This window comes from Chiroxiphia lanceolata, chromosome 28 (genome assembly GCF_009829145.1).
Source record: "Chiroxiphia lanceolata isolate bChiLan1 chromosome 28, bChiLan1.pri, whole genome shotgun sequence".
In the NCBI taxonomy this organism is placed as follows: domain Eukaryota; kingdom Metazoa; phylum Chordata; class Aves; order Passeriformes; family Pipridae; genus Chiroxiphia; species Chiroxiphia lanceolata.
The window spans coordinates 947,013-964,837 of record NC_045664.1 but is presented as its reverse complement, the minus strand read 5'-3'; the positions used below and the strand labels follow the sequence as shown (position 1 = coordinate 964,837).

The following is a 17,825-nucleotide window of genomic DNA, read 5'->3' as shown; positions in this document are numbered from 1 at the left end:
TGCCTGCAGCTGTTTCCCTGCACAGGGAATTCATGGCTGGACTCAATGATCTTAATTAAAGGTCTTTTCCAGCCTAAGTGATTTTATGATTCTGTCTTTTACAAGGCTCTCTGTATGGACAGAGGCAAAATCCTGAGTGTGTGAGACTCAGCATTGAGGCTCCCCAGCCTGAAATTGAGACTGAGAGCCCAGGACATGGCGAGGGTCTCTCCAGGGCTGTGGCCTCACCTGCACTCAGAGCTCACACAGTCTCCAGGCTGGTGACACTCCTCACCTTCCCCTCATCACTTCAGACAACCTCCAGAAGCACAAGTTCTGCCTCTTCCTTCAAGGGTTTCTGGGACCATTCGCACAACACCTCGGGTAGTTCTGGCCTTTCCTGCCGCTCCTTCCCACTGCTGAGGTTTCCCCATCCCTCCTGCTTTTGCCATGTGACAGAGGCCCCATTTGGGGCAGGGTCCTCCCATGGGCTCTCCCAGAGGGGCATTAGCCATGACCTTGGGGAGCAGCACGGGACATGGGGCTGCAAACCCCCTCTGTCCCCACCGCATCCCATTCAGCAGCAGCCCAGGATGTGGAGCCTCTCCTGGGAGCTCCCGTGTGGGCAGCAGGTTCCCCCCTTGGCTCTGCACTTCAGTGCCACCACGTGGTACCAGTTTGGGGCCAGACTGGTGGCAACGAGCTGTGGGAAGGGTGGGAAAAGGAGTCACACATGGGATCTTGGAGCCAGGAGCCACTGGTGGCCACATCTCTGGGCTGGTGGCCACAGAACCCCCAACAACAGTGAGGAGCCTCCTGGAGAGGAGGGGGAGAGGCCTCACTGTGCCCTGGGGAGCTCAATGTGCTGTGAATGAGCTCCTGCAAATGGGGAGCAGGGAAAGAGCCCCTTTGGACCTCCAGGGCTTGTAGTTCATGTTTGCAGCTCCCCAAGACTGTCTCCACCCCTGCCTTGAGTCTCCCCCCTTTATTCCCAAAGACGTTTCACCCAGCTTTGCTACAAAAGAGAAGTCTCCTCTGCTGTGATGGTGCTGGGGAACTCCAAATAGCTTTGTTCACTCAAGAAAAGTCATGAGATTGACTTAAAATGAGTCTTTGCTTTTATATAAGAATATATATATCCTTTATTATTTATATCCTATTATATATAATTATATAATATATAATATATAAATGTAGAATATAAATATAAATATATATTTATAGATCTAAAAATCTATTTTTATATAATATATATAAAATATAAAAGATAATAAAGAATATATAGAATACAGAATATATATACAATAAAGAATATATATTTTATTTATATATTATATATTTTATATATATATATATATATATAGGAATACCCCAGGGGAGTTTCTCTGGGACTGCTGAGGCCAGAGGGCTTCAGAGTCATGTTTCCAAATGTCTTTCCAGCAACTTCATAGTATTGAATTAAGCAGGTAATTGTGTAACTACTCACTGCAAACAGAAGAACATCACTGAGGAGACACAAATCCAAGTCCTCAGAAACAAGGGAAAAGCCTGGAATGTGGCTGCCTGTTCTGTCTCCAGAGCTCCTGTGCATAATAAACCCCTCAAGCTCTCTAAATGCTGGCTGTTTTTCCCTGAGACAGCTGCCCTGCCAAGGGCCCAAGTGGAGGATGCTCCACAATGGGGATTCAGAGTTATCCCCATTCAGGGCCTTATTTGTCATTCCAGCCCTGCTCTAGAACCAGAAACTCCTTCCCAGGCCTTTCCCGGTTCCCCTCATCCCTGCAGTGGGTCAGTCAGGGCTCCCCAAACCCACAACAGCCAGGATTTTACAGGAGGGGAACTGAGGAGCAGAGCCTTGAAGCTGGGCTTTGGCAGCAGCCCTGGGATGCTCCTGCAGGGAAGAGGCAGCTCCACTGCAGGGAGTTGGGGCAGCAAAGGAGCTGAGCCAGGTGTGCAAATCCAGCAGGTCCAGCGTGGCAGGAGGGGGAGGAAAATCCAAAGGACCTCGTTGAGATGCATCAGCACAGAGAGACTGGACTGGCAGCCCCCCAGGGAGGAAACTTCATCTTTCTGAGGCGTTTTGACAGGAAAAAGAGCAGCAGCACTGAGCCCCTCACACCCACCCCCCAGCAGGAATCGGGCTCAGGGAAAAAACGGGTTTGCAGAGAAGTTTCTGTATCTCTTTAAATAAGTGTGAACTTGTGCCATATTGCAAAGAAGTGTGAAGCCTGGCTATGAGGTACAGTACAGCCAGAAAATTAAGAGAGATTTGAAATTAATAGACAGGGAGACTTTGCTCTGGAGGAAAACTGCTTCAAATGCACTGTGTTAACTCAGAGGATGAAGTCCTCTGGACCCACATATTTCCAGGGTTCAGAATCTCTTTTTTTCTTTCCCAGAAGTGTTTCCTTTTTTCCAAATTAGATTTAAACTGACCCCTGCAAAGGATTCTTCCTTGTGGTCACCCCTCACTGAGCCCTGGGAGCATGAGGGCAGGCCCTGCTTTATTTATCCACTGTGCTGCCTGGGGACTTTGCTTCTGTCAAATAAAAGTAAATTCATTGCTTGCCTTTCCTCCAGGAATGTCAGCATGTTCTTAGAACCACAGAATATCCAAAGCTGGAAGGGACCCACAGGGATCATCAAAGTCCAGTTCCTTCTCCTGTCCCCTGCATTCATTTATCCTACTTGACCCCCACTTCCCAACTTTCTGCATCTCAGCCCCACTTAAACATCTTCTCCCTCCCCCCCCTTTGCTTTTTCCATCTAAACTTCCCTTCTACTCCCTCTCCCCTTTCCCCAAACCCAAACAAACCCACGTTCCCATCCCCTAATAGAGGCTGATTCATGGTTTGACGTCAGCAGTTGCTCTCCTGGCCAGACCCAGCTCTAATTGACACATTCCAGCTGCTGCCAGCAGCACGTGTCCCATCTGGGAAGCTGGGCAGTGCTGGGAATGTGGGGGCTGGAGTGACACAGCACAGAGGGAACTGCTCAGTTGTGCCTTCAGAGGTGGAAAGGGAGATCCTGACTTTGATCAGTTATTTCTCCAAGTGCAGCACTGGAATTAAGGCAAATGAGGGAAGAGATGGAGGTTAAAAAAAGAACTTGGCTCGGGGTTTGGGTTTAATTCAGAACACTGAAGGAGGAAAAAAGGCAATTTTAGGAGTAGGTTCAGAGCAAGGCTTTTATCCAGCACTGATCTTATCCCCTTCTCCATGGACTGCTCGGCACCAGCAGCCACACCTGCCCCCTTCCTTCCAAAATGTTCAGCCCACCTGGGAATTGTGGAGCATCACATTCCAAAAGACACTGCTCCTGCTACCCTGCCCAGCAAAAGGAGCTGGGTGCTTGGACCCTGAAACAAAGCAATTCCAGCTCTGGGGTCTTTCCCATTGAACCAGGACTGAGGGGCTCAAAAAGCAAACCCTGACCTTCTGAGGCAGCACCTTTTCCTGTCCCCCCAGGGCAGGCTGGATTATCCTCCCTGGTGCAGCAATCCCAGCTCTGCCCAGGGCAAGCTGAGGGTCCTGGAGCAGATGGAGCTGTTCCAGAGCTGCCCAGCAGAGCCCAACACCAACTGCACCCACCCCATCAGCACTGGGGAGCTGGAGGCAGCAGCAGCTGCAGGTAAAGCACAAATCTGGTTGCCCAGAACAGTTTTTAGTGCCCTTTGAAACCTGGGAATGACAACAAACTTAAGGTTACACAGAATATAGAACTTTATTCATGTTAAATGCACCCACTTGCACTCCCACTTGTCACACATTCTCCAGGACACCGAGACATTCCCACCTCAGAGGGATGGAGCTGTCCCTCTGCCTTCCCTGAATGACACCTCACCAATGCTGGCAAAGCAATCCAGAGGGAATTTGTTCAGCACAAACTATACAGGGAATTCCTTTTCACTGCTCTGGGCAGCTCTGCACAGAATATTAGCTACACAAGGACTCCAAACCTACAGACAGCTGGAATAATGTCTCCAATAATGTCTCCAATATCCACATTAGTCAAACCCAAGATTTTTGGTATTTAGACACTTGAGTCCTGGTCTAGATTCCAACCCTTCTCCCGGTATCCATTCAGTTGTTTAAAATAATAATCAAAATCCTTGTGAGGGATAAGCGGATTTTGCCAAAAGCAACAGTGGCCTGGGAAAAGCTCTCCTGGGAAGAATGTGTTTGTGGGGAAATAAGCTCGGTCAGCCTGACAAGGAGCTGAGCAGCAAGTGCAGTGTGTAAATTACTTCCTACAAGTGCTGTTTTCCCCCTCCCTGCACATCAGACTTTAGTTACTACAACGAAAGCTCAGGACAAGAACTCTGGAAGCATTTCTGATGGACAGAGAGCAGAGGGAGAATTGAACTATGGTGTTTGTCTGCAAAGGCAAAGCCAACAATAACCACAATCTCATGGAAAACTAAATTCTATAAAATAGTCAGAAAAAACAAGGATCTGCTGCTGAAAGCGGCTCAGCTACTTCTGGGAAACTGCAAGAATTGCCTCCCCCAGGAAGGACTTCCCAGCAACAAGCAAGAGGAAAAATACCATAAATCCCAAGTTCTTTGCAATTCCTTTTGGTCAATTCCGTGTTCCAGCCCCCCCAAAACCCCCCAAACTGGACAACCTGCAACACCTCAAACCCAGGAACCGTGTGAGGGACGCACGTGAGCGGGGACCTGCCAGGCCCCCGAGGCCCAGGGGGACAAAAACCAGCTCTGAGCAACTACTGAGGGTGGGACGGGCTCGTCGTTCAGTCGTCAAAGTCGGGAATGTCGTCGTAGGAGTAGCCCCGGTAGCCCTTGGAGGCGTAGTAGGCGATGCGCAGGTGGTAGAAGCCGGGCAGGAACACCAGGATGCCGATGATGAGCACGGGGATGGCTCGGTCCGTTTCCTGCAGGGAGACACGGCCCAGGGCAGTGGGAAGAGGTCTGCATGAGGGGCTTGCCTTTCTCTTACATCCTGGTCTAGTGGAAGGTGTCCCTGCCCATGGCAGGGGGTGGAACTGAACGGGCTTCAAGGTCCCTCCCAACCCAAACCATTCCAGGATTCCATGATTATCTGTGCCCAAGGCAGGACACAGAGGAAGGGCTCAGACTGGCTCTGGGCTCCTGCCTCTGAACTGCTGTGACCTGTGTGAGCACAGGAGCTGTGGGGGAGCAGAGCTCCACCAGCCCTGTCTCACACACCTGAAGGACATGGATATAATATAATAAATACAATAGAATAATAATAATAAAGAAATATAATAGTGAGGGCAAAGCAGGGAGAGAGGGAGGAGATTCTCAGGATGACCATCCAGTCTGGTCTACTGGAAGGTGTCCCTGCTCATGGCAGGGGTTGGAACAGGATGATCTGTAAGGTCCCTTCCAACCCAAACCATTCCATGATTCCGTGGTTCATCCCCAAGGCCTCGCTGGCTGAGAAATAAAAATCCATCCTAAATCAGAAAAATCAGTTGTCATTAGGCTGAGCCTTTAATCCTCTCCTGGCATCTCCTCCTTGCTGCAGGAACCCCTCGAGGGACCTTCTCCTGATCCCCCCTGGATGTGCAGCCAGGGCTGGGAGCTCCCTGTGCCTGGAGAGCTCCTGACAGAGCCCAGACCCTGCTGGTGCCACTCTGATAAGCAGAGCTGCCAACTGACAGCAATTCCTGCAGCCAAGGGACAGGGGGAGAAGCACCCAGGCAGCTCCAAAGAGCAGATCCCCTTCCCATGGGTTTACAGAGGTGGGAAAACTGCTGCTGTGTCCTGGACAGGCTCTGGCATCTCCTGCCCGAGTCACCAGAAGATCTGCACTGGAGGTGATGACCCCAGGCTGAGGTTTTCCCAGGACAACGAGCTGGACTCTGCAGGGACATGAAACTGGACCCCAGGGAGGGCAGGGACACTCAGCCCTCCCTGGCAGGTCTCCAACCCAGCTCTGAACCTGCTCCAGACTGCAGGGATCACAGGGATCTGCTGCCAGGGAAATGGCACAGCAAGGCCATGGTGGGAATGACTTTCCAGGTCTTTGGCTCTGGATTTCTACACTGAACATGATCACAGAATCATGGAATTGTTAAGGCTGGAAAAGACCTTTGAGGTCATCAAGTCCAACCATAACCCACCACCATGTTCACCATTAAACCATGTCCTCAAGTGCCACATCCACATGTTTTTTGGACACTTCCAGGGATGGTGACTCCACCACTGCCCTGCACAGCCTGTTCCAGGGATTAATAATCCTTTCCATGGAAAAACTTTTCCTAATATCAAATCTAAACCTCCCCTGGTACAACTTGAGGCTGTTTCCTCTGGTCCTGTCACGCGATGGTTCATGAGGGCTCACAGTAGCCTTGAGGGCAGGGCAGGCAATGCAAAACTGATAACAAGTGTAATTAAAGTGTAATTAAAGTAATTAAAGCACTCACTCCTTTGCTGATGTACCCTGCCAGCAGCAGGGCTCCGATGATGATGAGGAAGGTCCCAATCATGAAGAGCACAACAGCCAGGGCGATGGCCTTGTAGGGGATCTTTGGTGGGCTCTTCTTGAACTGGATGGCAAAACCCCAAATATTGAACAGGTTAACTCAGCACAGCTCCCCTCCCAGCAGGGCAGAGCTGGGAATCTCACAGGTGACAGGGAACACAGGGCTGAGGCAGCTCTTCCACGAGGAATCCTGCCCATGGAGCCCCTGCTGAGCCAGCCCTTCCACCCATCACCTCACCTCTGCTCCACATCTCACCTCCCCCCATGGAAATGCATCTGTTAAGCAACCAGTCTTGTTTCCAGGGAAGCTCTACGGGTTTTCCAGAGGGGAAGGGCCGAGGTGGTGGCTCCCCCCCAGCTTTGTCCCTCTCTGAGCTGCAGCTGCTCTACCAGAGATGCACAAACAAGCAGCTGCCCATCAGTGCAAAGCTACAGCTGCCTGTCCTCCTGCTTTACTGTTTCCTTCCCCTTTTCTTACCTGCAGGTCAATGTATCCATCATCAGTGCTGGAGAGCTTGGAATATTTGACTTTGCTACTGGGAATCCCAGCAGAGAGGTTGGTGCGGGACGGCATCATTCCATGGGGGGCTGGGCATCACCTGGGACCTGGGAAACACAGGGAAGAGCAAAAACATGGGAGAAAACTGGGTGGCGGAGTCTGGGAGCAACAGATCAAGTTTCTGAGGAGAAACTAAAGAGTCAAGGCTGTTCCAACTAAAAAGGCATAAATTCGTTCTTCAAAAATTGTTCTTTGTAAATTAAAACTTTTCATACAAAGCATTAAAGCGTTTTATTTTAAGCTTAAAATGCAAAATGGATACAGCTGCAAGAGGGTTTACCAATTCTGAAAGCAAAAGCCAAGCTAAGGTAGAACCTGTGCTTAAAACCAGATTGAAAAATCCAGAATATCCTCCCATGTCCAGCCCAGCTCTCGTTTTGCAAGGGGATCCCGCTGCCAGTAGGGAGGTGTCCCAGCTCCAGCTGCTTCCAAACAGGGACACCAGCAAAGAAACCCAAACCAGAGCGAAACAAAGCAGCTTTTCAACCACCAGGATGTTTTGCAACAGAGCAATTCCGGGAATTAAAAAACAACCAACCACTGGAGACTGGAATGAAATGGAGGTGTCATGGATCCAGCAGGAGCTGTGACTCAGGGGGAGCATCTCAAGGGGATGGAGTGAGTGGGATGAGGTCACCAACACTCCAGCAAGGAGCTTGTCCCTTGGAGCCACCTTCCCAGGGGCTGGAGCTGGGATCCATCCTGCCAACACCCCCCAACCCTGCAGAGCCAGGAACAGGGCCCAGCAGGACCTGGGTGTCTCCTCAAACACAGCCCAGGGCTACAATTCCCAGGAGAGGGGCAAGAAAGGGCTTCCCACCCTTTCCAGCCTCAGTGGTGCTTTTATTTGCTGAGAAAGTGTGGAACAAAGAGAACAAAAGTGCATATTCCAACTGTGCCAACAGGAATGGATAAATCCTGTTTCCATAACAGGATTTAGCATTAAAGGTGATGCATCTCCACAGAATCCTTTGTGCCCCCGTTGTTAATACTGGCACGTTCCCCACTCAGGTTTGTTTCTCCTGCTGTAAATTTGACTTTTATAAAGGAACCAACGCCCTCTGATCTTAAACCCCAACAGCTGAACCTTTGCTTTGAACTTCGGGGCTTGTTTTGGTAGCAAAACCCAAATATAGAAAGAACATCTTTAGGAAATACCTCCCACCCACAGGGTGGTATTCCCAGCTCCTCACATATCCCTGTTTTTCAGGTCCTAGCACCCAAACACCCCCAGGGGCTCCGAAAAACTCCCCACATGCCTGGGGGTGGATGTGCAGGAGGGGAAGAAGCCCAGATAAATCATCATTTCTGAAATGAAAATCACATTTCCTGACTCTGCCCCATTTCCCCTTCTTTTCTCACCCACCACCCCATTATTTACCAGGGTTTTTAGTGACTTCTTAGGAATTATTTCTAATTTACACCTGCACAAGTTGTCTGCCTTTCCCATTACATCACCTATGAACAAGAAAGAAGCTATTCATGACAAATGCATAAAAAAATACTCTCTCAGAGAGTTTAAAGGGCAGGTTTAACCCCATTAAGCCTCATATCGAGCCTACAGTGCATTAAATCGTGGTCTGCAACGGTCCAGGAGCAGAAACAAGAATATTTACTTTATATAAATAAACAAGCAGGGCCTAAGCAACTTGGCCAAGATAATTAAGGCTGTAATTCCAGATTTCAGTTGTGTTTTAAACCCGGGGAGGATCCGGGGCAGTGCCGGGAAACACAAGCCCGGATTCCCGATTATCCCCTAAACCGGAGCAATGTTCCACACGGGACATACGGAAGGGCTGGGGGGGTCACTCCGGCCCTTTTGGGAGCTCACACCTCAGCGGGGACACCCGAAGCACAAGTGCTGTGAGGAGAGGCTGAGGGAGCTGGGGCTGTTCAGCCTGGAGAAGAGGAGGCTCAGGGGAGACCTCCTCACTCTCTGCAACTCCCTGACAGGAGGGGGGAGCCAGCTGGGGGTTGGTCTCTTTGCCCACCCAACCATCAGCAAGACAAGAGGGCTCGGGCTTCAGCTGTGCCAGGGGAGGGTTAGGTTGGAGATTAGAGAGAATTTCTTTGCAGAGAGGGTGCTCAGCCATTGGAATGGGCTGCCCAGGGAAGGGGTGGATTCTCCATCCCTGGAGGTTTTTAAGGTGAGACTGGATGTGGCATCAGTGCCATGGGCTGGGAACCACGGCGGGGTTGGATCAAGGGTTGGACTTGATGATCTCGGAGGTCCCTTCCAACCCAGCTGGTTCTGTGATTCTATGAAAGTGTTCCCAGGACATCCCGAAGGGTCCCCGGGACATCCCCAAGTGTCCCGGTGCCGCCGGTCCCCACCTCTCCCGGGCGCTCCCCCCGCGCTCCCGGCCTCGCGTCGCTCCCAAACACCCCCAAACCCACCCCAAATCCCCTCAAACCCACCCAAAATCCCCCACAACCCCCCCAGCCCCGTTACCCGGTGCCGGCCCGGCCCTTCCGCGCTGCCCGGGAAGTTTATCCCGGTGACGGCGATTTCCTTCCAGGTCACGGCCGCGCCCCGCCGGCCTTTCCCGGCCTGGCGCTCCAGGGAAACCCGCTGGAATTCCTGCCTTCTTGGACAAGGGGGGTCCAGACCGTGTCCCGCGAGATCCAGCGGGGCTCATCTGCCATTCGCAGGGGTTTATGGACCAGCGGCTTCGTCCGCGCCTTCCAGTAAAGCTGCTTTCCCGAAGGATGCTCCCCACTCTCTTCCAGCCGGGAATATCCCGGGACATTCCTGGGGACGTTGTGAAGGGCTGAGAGGGGACACACACACAGCCAGGGCGTTATTTCAGCACCGGGAATGTTAACTCGGGTGGGACAGTGGGGATGTGCCTCCGCCGAGGAGCTTCCCAAGGGAACTGCTTCCTGTGAATTAATAAAATACAGGCTGGATTTGGAGCCTGAGAAGTCCAATCTCCTTAAATTCCTGAGAATTATCCCTCCCCCCTTCTTATTTATTACCTCCTTGGTGAGAAAGTCTAAATATATAAACTTCTAAAACTTCCTCTCTCAAATGGGGAGAAAAACACAGCATTTATTAACCCTCCCAGGCATTTTTTGCATTTGGTTGAGGTTTTGGGGGTTTTTTGTTTGTTTTGTTTTAAAGGGAACATCCTTTAAAATTTTCATTATTTGGGCCTGGCAAAGTAAAGGTCCAGCTGCTTTCAGGATTTATGCAGAGACCAGACAGGACACAAGTGTGTAAGGACCAATGTTAAAGGATGTTTCTTCCAACAACGGGCTGCTCAACTTGGTCATTTCAGCTGTAAAAATAAGCAATTAAACAATTTGGCTGATTTTTACAACGTGTTTATGGGTAGAACAGCACAAAGGAAGAGTTTGGTGACCTCTGCTACAGCTGGAAGTTGCACCAAAAAGAATTTACTTCGATCGCTGGTTTTACACCCCAGAATCCTTCCCTATTTCCATCTCACGAACCTTGGATTCCCCGCTGAAGCCAAAGTTTCCACAAAATTCTTCCAAAGCCAGTTTGCCGTGGGCACCACAGGGCTGATCCCGTCCCAGCACCCCATTTGGAGGGACAAAAAGCTCCCTGGTTATTTAAAGCTTCTACCACTGCTCTGGGCAAGAATTCTGTGACTGTTGAAAAACTTCAGGGTCAAAGATCTTCCTTTCCAGACTTTTCCTGAATTAACCAGCGAAGGAAGTTGAGGATAAATGGAGACATGAGACAGCTCAGCATGGGAGGCACCTGCAGCACAGCAGCAAATCGGGGTCTAAACCACAGAATCCCAGACTGGTTTGGCTTGGAAGGGAAAGATCCTCTTGTTCCACCCCCTGCCATGGACAGGGGCACCTTCCACCAGCCCAGGTTGCCCCAAGCCCCGTCCAACCTGGCCTTGGACACCTCCAGACCATCCCCAGGAGCAAAGCAGTGCTGCTCCCAACAGGATCAAGGTCCAGGGCACGGGGAAATCCTGTCCCCAGCTCCGAGCAGGGCCCAGTGTCCATCCCAGAAATCCTGTCCCCAGCTCCGAGCAGGGCCCAGTGTCCATCCCAGAAATCCTGTCCCCAGCTCCGAGCAGGGCCCAGTGTCCATCCCACGGCAGCACCACCGCTCTGCCCCAGCGGGATTCGTTTCCTCGCCGGCACTGCCACCTTGTGCCATCCTCCTGCTCCGTGACTCGGGGCTTCCAAGGGATGGGGTTTCAGGCAGTTTATGCCAAAGCTACTCCTGAGTTGCTGAGCAGTGGGAAGGACACAGCCCCCTGAAAAAATATACTTAAAATCATGGGATTGTTTGGGTTGGAAAAGACCTCTAAGATCGGCAAGTCCAACCATCAGCCAGCACCACCACCGTGTTCACCATAACCCCTGTCCTCCAGTGCCACATCCACACGTTTTTTGGACATTTCCAGGGGTGGGGACTCCACCACCTCCCTGGGCAGCCCCTTCCAATGCTTTACAACCCTTTCCATGAAGAAACTCTTCCTGATGCCCATTCTGACCCTCCCTTGGCGCAGCTTGAGGCTGTTTCCTCTTGTCCTGTCCCTGGTTCCCTGGGAGCAGAGCCTGATCCCCCCAGCTCCCCCCTCCTGTCCTGGATTGCAGACCCCAGAGCCCCCTCAGAGCTCGAGTCCCCCTGGCCCCACAGCTCTCAGTGGGTCACTCGGGCTCAGCAGAGACCAAAGGGTTTGTGGAACCAACAGTGAAGAGAAACAGCAGCTGCCTGGAACTGCTCTGAAACCGTTTTTCACGATCAAACACCTTCAGGGTGACCTTTAACCCTCACCCACAGCAAGAGGGTCACAGACACCCTGGGCAGGGGTTGCTGGTGCCCAGGGAGGGGACAGCAGCAGGGGAAGGTGTGGGAGAGGCTCCCACTGACCCACCACAGACCTTCCCCTCAGAGCAGCAGAGCCAGAGCCAGGAGGGGTCCCGGTGTGACCTGTGGGTCCCAGTGCCACCAGTGCCCTCAGGGGAGTCCCCAGGGCAGCCACAGGGACAGGGACAGCCCGAGGCAGCTCCGGCACCCCCGGGGTGATGGTTGTTACAGAGTGTTTCACAGAACCCCTGCCCTTGAGTCACAGGCAGCAGGTCACAGGAGGTGACTCTGCCCCTCAGGTGAGACCCCACCTGCAGAGCTGCTCCAGCTCTGGAATCCCCAACATCAGAAGGATTTGGAGCTGCTGGAGCGAGTCCAGAGGAGGCCCCGGAACTGCTCCAAGGGCTGGAGCCCCTCAGCTCTGGAGCCAGGCTGGGAGAGCTGGGGGGGTTCACCTGGAGAGGAGAAGGCTCCAGGGAGACTTGAGAGCCCCTTCCAGGGCCTGAAGGGGCTCCAAGAGCTGGAGAGGGACTGGGGACAAGGGATGGAGGGACAGGACACAGGGAATGGCTTCCCACTGCCAGAGGGCAGGGAGAGATGGGATATTGGGAAGGAATTGTTGGCTGTGAGAGTGGGAGGGGCTGGTATGGAATTGCCAGAGAAGCTGTGGCTGCCCCTGGATCCCTGGAAGTGTCCAAGGCCAGGCTGGAGCAACCAGGGCCAGTGGAAGGTGTCCCTGCCCATGGCAGGGGGTGGCACTGGAGGAGCTTTACAATCCCTTCCGACCTAAACCATTCCAGGATTCAGGGAAACAGCATCAGGGACCAATTAATTATCCAAAGTGTAACCACACCCTCCATTCACAAATTAAATGAAAGGCTGGGAGTTCTGGGCCTGCAGTGCCCTGAGAAAGGAGCCTGGGCACCTCAGCACCTGACAGAGATTTGATTCACTCCCCCACCCACATTTCAACAGGACAAACCCCATGAAATTATATCTTTTATTTCAAAGTATCAGTTTGAATATCAGCTTCAAAAATAAATGAAGTCAAAGTCACACAAACTTGTGGCATAATAAAAACATCAACCCTAAACTACAGCTCCCCAGGTGAAACTCCAGGAGACATCTTGACTCATTAAATATTGTCCCCCTTCTCCTACACAAGTTTAGAGGAGTCAGAAATTTCACCTCCAGACCAATTTCACCAGCATCCAAGAGATTATTGGGAGTACAGGAACAGACTAGAAAAACCCAAACAATTCCTATTTCCAAAGATGCCAAGGATAGCAAAATAGTAAGTTGAAAAATATTTACAAAGATATCTACAAGCCAAGCCTAACAGTGCTCCCAGGATGCTCCAAGGCACTGGAATTGCTATCACCACCATTCCCTTCTCCAAGCCACGAGCAGATCCCCCTCAGTCCTGCCCCAGTTAAGAGCCTTCCTGCTGGTCCTCGATCTTTGGAGCCAGGTAGTACTTTAGGTGTCCCATGTCAGCGATCTTGTACTCCACCACTGGGAAAGAGAGAGGGGGAAAAAGGGTCTTCACAAGGTTCTACAGCAAATTCAAGTCACAAGTTCTAATCCTACAAGATTTCTCTGGCAGAGCCACTTGCACTCACCCAGAGGAACGTCTGCAGACATGCTGAGTGTGACTGTAGGGGACAGGGGGGTGGCCTTGGTGAAGAAGTTCAGGTACCTCAAGGCAAAGGTCAGCTGGACTGGCTCGTTCATCTCTATTGTAACCTAAAAAACCAGGGCAGACCTCAGGAAATGCAGCTGCAGGAGCTCCCTCCACAGAACAACTCAGACAAGTAACTCGGACATGTCGGGCAGAGGTCAGCACTGCTGGGGCCCAGGGCAAGGACCTCACACTGGCAGGGACTCGTGGTCCATAACCCACAAACCAGGGGCAGAGACAGCTCTGTCCCTGCTCATTGCAGGGGCTCACAGAATGTGCTGAGCTGGGAAGGACCCACAGGGACCATCAGTCCAACCCTCAGCCCTGCACAGGCCCAGCCCCACCAGTCCCACCCTGTGCCCCAGAGGATGATCCAAACCCTCCTGGAGCTCTGGCAGCCTTGGGGCTGTGCCCACTGCCCTGGGGAGCCTGGGCAGTGCCCAACCACCCTCTGGGTGCCCCAGCTGCCCTCTGAAGGTCCCCTCCAACCCAAACTGTAACTCTCCGACCCAACCCCGCAGCTTCAGAGAACGAGTTCTGTGCACTCACAGCCTCCTCCTCCTTGTCCACGTTGCTGGTCTGGGACAGTTTGATGTTGCCGTTGCCCAGCTCTCCGTTGGCCGAGAACTTGACGCCGTCCTTGGCGCAGGAGATGACGACGGCGTCGCCGATGTGACTCAGGTCGCGGCAGATCCGCGCGAACTCCGCCGACGGCATCTTCACCACGCAGCTGTACTCCTGCTCCTGGGGACACGGTGTCACTGCCCTGCTGCCAGCCAGGGCACTGCCCTGCAGCCTGGCTGCCCTGGCAGAGCCACATTCACTCACCCTCGAACCCGACATTCATTGTCAGCACATTCAGAAATCGGCCATTTGGGCCCCGACTTACTGGAATCCCGAGCTGCTCCACATCCAGATCCATCAGCTTCATCTCGTAATCAGAGACCTTCTCCTGATCTGAAGGAACAAAGCACAGTGTGACCAAGTGTTCCCAAGAAGTTACCAACCTGAATTTGACTTCTGTTACTCTTCCCCCCACCCCAAAACCACCTCAGTGATGACAGTGTGATCCACCTCGTTTCCTCAGAGAGGAAACCTGGAAGTGCCCCAAACAGCCTTTTATAGGCTGAAAAAGTACAGATAAGGGCATCGGTGCATGGCCTAAAAAAGTCATCTTCTTACACAGAAATTACTGGTCAAGTTGACTAAGTTTCAATTCCCAGACTGTTCAAAGAGTTTGAGTATCAGGTGTCCCCTCCCATTTCCCTGCTATTTATTGTTATTTCCTTCCCTCTGTGTGGTTTATGAACCGTGTGTGGGGTTTGTGAGGCTGCCTGAGAACATCACACCAACAAATGAGTCCCCAAACTCAACACTCACTCGGTGCCTCGAACACCAGAGCCAAGGTGTCTGCGTTGTCCTCTGCCCGCAGGGTTATGATGTCCTCATTCCCTGCACACTTCAGGATTTTGGACATGCTGGAAGGGAAAAAAAGGCAGGTGACCCTCAGGACTGGAAGCTGTGATGTTACAGTTGTCTGAATAAAATACTCCAATCCGTGTTTTCAGCTTAGGATGATGTTGTGACTGTCAAATTCAGCAAAACACGAGATTTCCAATTGCCAGACACAGCAGGGCAGGACATGACAGCTGCTGTAGAGCAGAACTTGCAACCAGGAGATGCTTTGTGACACAAATTACAACTGCAGTGTCAGTAAAGTAATGACTTATCTTTATTTATATCAGCCAAGATCTGTGATTGAGTTTTATTAAAATTTATTATTTGCTAATTGGGATAATTCCTGGGTGGAATTTTCAAGATCCATTTGATGGTTAGATTTGTATGAACTTTAATAAAAGCAGTGAACTCTTTTCAGGAATCAACCTTTTGGATGCTGCATTCCCAGAGAATCTCAGCTATCAGTGACAGCTCTCCTTTCAACCCTGTTGGAAAAATGGGGGGGGTGGGGACTTTATCCATGGCAAATCCTGATGTTATTCAGCCTTCAAAGTGCCCCTTGCCCCAAGAGCAGCACAGGGCTGGACATCCTGCAGAGCACAGGAAGACATTCAGCTGGACAGTGACAGAGTTGATTCACAGAGTGGGTGAAGTCTGGAGGGACCACAGAGGTCACTGGTGCCACCTCACTGCTCCAGCAGGGCCATCCCAGAGCACATGGAAGGGGGTTGTGTCCAGTGGTTCTGGAATATCTCCAGTGAGGAGACTCCACACCCTCCCTGGGCAGCCTGTTCAGTGCTGGGTCACTGCACAGCAAAGAAGTTCTTCCTCATGTTCAGGTGGAACCTCCTGGGCATCAGTTTGTGCCCGTGGCCTCTTGTCCCATTGCTGCCCCCCCCCAGCAGAGCCTGGTCCAGCCTCTGACACCTCGTTTAGGTATTTATCTCCCACTGAGGACGTCCCTTCTCCAGGCTGAGCAGCCCCAGCTCCCTCAGCCTTTCCTCTGAGAGAAGCTCCCGTCCCCTCATCAATTCTATTGCTCCAGGAGCTCCATGTGCCTCCTGTCCTGAGGAGCCCAGACCTGGACACAGCACTCCAGGGCTAAGCAGAGGGGCAGGATCACTCCCTGACTGCTGGTCATGATCTACCCCACAGGATTCTGTAAGGACCAAAGAAGGGCAACGAGGCTGGGGAAGGGTGTGGAGCACAAGTGCTGGGAGGAGCAGCTGAGGGAGCTGGGGGGGCTCAGCCTGGAGAGGAGGAGGCTCAGGGGAGACCTTCTCACTCTCTGCAGCTCCCTGCCAGGAGGGGGGAGCCGGGGGGGGGTCGGGCTCTGCTACCAGGAACCAGCAGTAGGACAAGAGGGCACAGCCTGGAGCTGCCCCAGGGCAGGTTTAGGTTGGCCATGGGGAAGAAGTTCTTCCCAGAGAGAGGGATCAGCCCTTGGAATGGGCTGCCCAGGGAGGGGGGGAGTCCCCGTCCCTGGAGGGCTTTAAGCAGAGCCTGGATGTGGCATCAGTGCCATGGTGGGGGGGACAGGGTGGGGTTGGGTCAAGGGTTGGACTCGATGATCTCAGAGGTCTTTTCCAATCTCAGTGACTCTGTGATTCTGTGACTTTAGAGCCGTAATTAGTCTCTCCAAAGGTCCATGGCCGCGGCTCCTCCCGCCCCGCACCAGCTTTTCCCGCCACTCGGCGCCGGCAGTGACGTCACGGCGCGCGCCGCGAAAAAAGGCGCGAGGGGAATTTGCGGGGGGAAGGGCCGAGGGGGCTCTGGGCGCCCCCGCACCCGCTCCCTCGCCCCGCATCCCTCCTCACACACCCACACACCCCCTCACACACCCCCTTCCCTGCCGCCCTCAGCGCCTCAGCCCCCGCTCGGCTGCCCCGTCCCAGCGCGTCCCGCTGAGGCCCCGTCGCCGCCCGACCTGGACAGGTTGACGCCCATGGCGATGTTGCGGTCGCAGCGGTACGTGTCGAAGCCCTCGGAGCGCAGCGTGAGCTGCACCAGGGAGACGTGCGAGGAGTCCATGCTCTGCAGGCTGATGCCGCCCGAGCCCAGGTCCCAGCAGGCCTCGGTGATGAGGTCCTTGAGGGCCTCCAGCACCCGTTTGAGCACCGAGCCCTGCACCAGCCGCGCCTCGAACATCCTGGCGGCAGCACCAGCGGGAGCAGCAGTAAAACAAAACAGACAATCAACGATCGAAGACTGAACGGGGCCTCCCGCAAACAGCCCCCTTTACAGCCTCTGTCGCCCCGCCCACTGCCGCGCGACAGCCAATCGCCAGCGGCGCTCTCCTCCCTCTGCCCAACCCCATCCACGCTTTCATAAAGGCCCCCCCAAAGTTGGCCAATCACAGCGCCGCTTCGCCGCGTAGTCCCGCCCCACCATGCGGCTCGAGCCAATCACCGCGAGCGTTACACAGGGTCGCGGTCCCCGCCTCGCTGCGCAGCGATGGCGGCGGGACCCGGCTGCTGAGGCGGGACCGATCCCTGCAGGGTCCCCCCGAGAGGGTTCTGGATCCTTGCAGGGCCTCGGCTAAGGGGAGCGCTGACCCCTCAGGGCCCGTCCGCAGGGACAGCGCGGCGGGCGCGCCCCTCCTCAGATACCGCTTCCTGACGGAAACTGCGGGCCGGGGCGAAAACCGTCCGCAAGCCAAGCCCGTTAGTGCCGTTAAAATAAACACCTTCCCGCGCGCGGGGCTCCCCCCTCGCTCCCTCCCTCAGTGACGCACTCTCTCCTCCATCATGGCGCCCCCCAGCATCCGGGTCGGCCCCAAGCCCCGCCCCTTCGCCCATCCCGTGCCGCCCATTGGTCGCCGGCGGCTCCGCTCCCTCCTCAACATGGCGTCCATCATGAGCCCGCCACACCTGG

The 17,825-nt window shown here is 53.3% G+C and overlaps 2 protein-coding genes across 7 annotated transcripts; both read right to left on the bottom strand.

Moving 5' to 3' along the window:
• Nucleotides 1-3,677: 3,677 nt before the first annotated feature.
• On the bottom strand, nucleotides 3,678-9,773 carry TMEM230 (transmembrane protein 230). 2 transcript variants are annotated; one of them, XM_032712745.1, is made up of 5 exons: nucleotides 9,461-9,773; nucleotides 8,390-8,466; nucleotides 6,928-7,055; nucleotides 6,391-6,513; nucleotides 3,678-4,872 (listed from the first exon to the last, which is right to left on the bottom strand). In XM_032712745.1, exons 3-5 carry the CDS (start codon nucleotides 7,024-7,026, stop codon nucleotides 4,732-4,734), a joined length of 363 nt encoding a protein of 120 aa, XP_032568636.1. In that variant the 5' UTR covers nucleotides 7,027-7,055; nucleotides 8,390-8,466; nucleotides 9,461-9,773; the 3' UTR covers nucleotides 3,678-4,731. The 2 variants fall into 2 exon arrangements, with proteins under 2 accessions (XP_032568636.1, XP_032568635.1); XM_032712744.1 differs by lacking the exon at nucleotides 8,390-8,466 and having other exon boundaries at nucleotides 9,461-9,769.
• A 3,005-nt stretch (nucleotides 9,774-12,778) lies between these two features.
• Nucleotides 12,779-17,700, bottom strand: PCNA (proliferating cell nuclear antigen). Of its 5 annotated transcripts, none has more exons than XM_032712734.1 (7): nucleotides 17,686-17,700; nucleotides 16,879-17,100; nucleotides 14,874-14,971; nucleotides 14,383-14,450; nucleotides 14,043-14,237; nucleotides 13,435-13,558; nucleotides 12,779-13,327 (listed from the first exon to the last, which is right to left on the bottom strand). In XM_032712734.1, the coding sequence occupies exons 2-7, from the start codon at nucleotides 17,097-17,099 to the stop codon at nucleotides 13,245-13,247; spliced, it is 789 nt and encodes a 262-aa protein (XP_032568625.1). In that variant the 5' UTR covers nucleotide 17,100; nucleotides 17,686-17,700; the 3' UTR covers nucleotides 12,779-13,244. The 5 variants fall into 5 exon arrangements, with proteins under 5 accessions (XP_032568625.1, XP_032568624.1, XP_032568622.1 ...); XM_032712733.1 differs by lacking the exon at nucleotides 17,686-17,700 and adding an exon at nucleotides 17,638-17,653; XM_032712731.1 differs by lacking the exon at nucleotides 17,686-17,700 and adding an exon at nucleotides 17,507-17,602.
• Nucleotides 17,701-17,825: the final 125 nt, after the last annotated feature.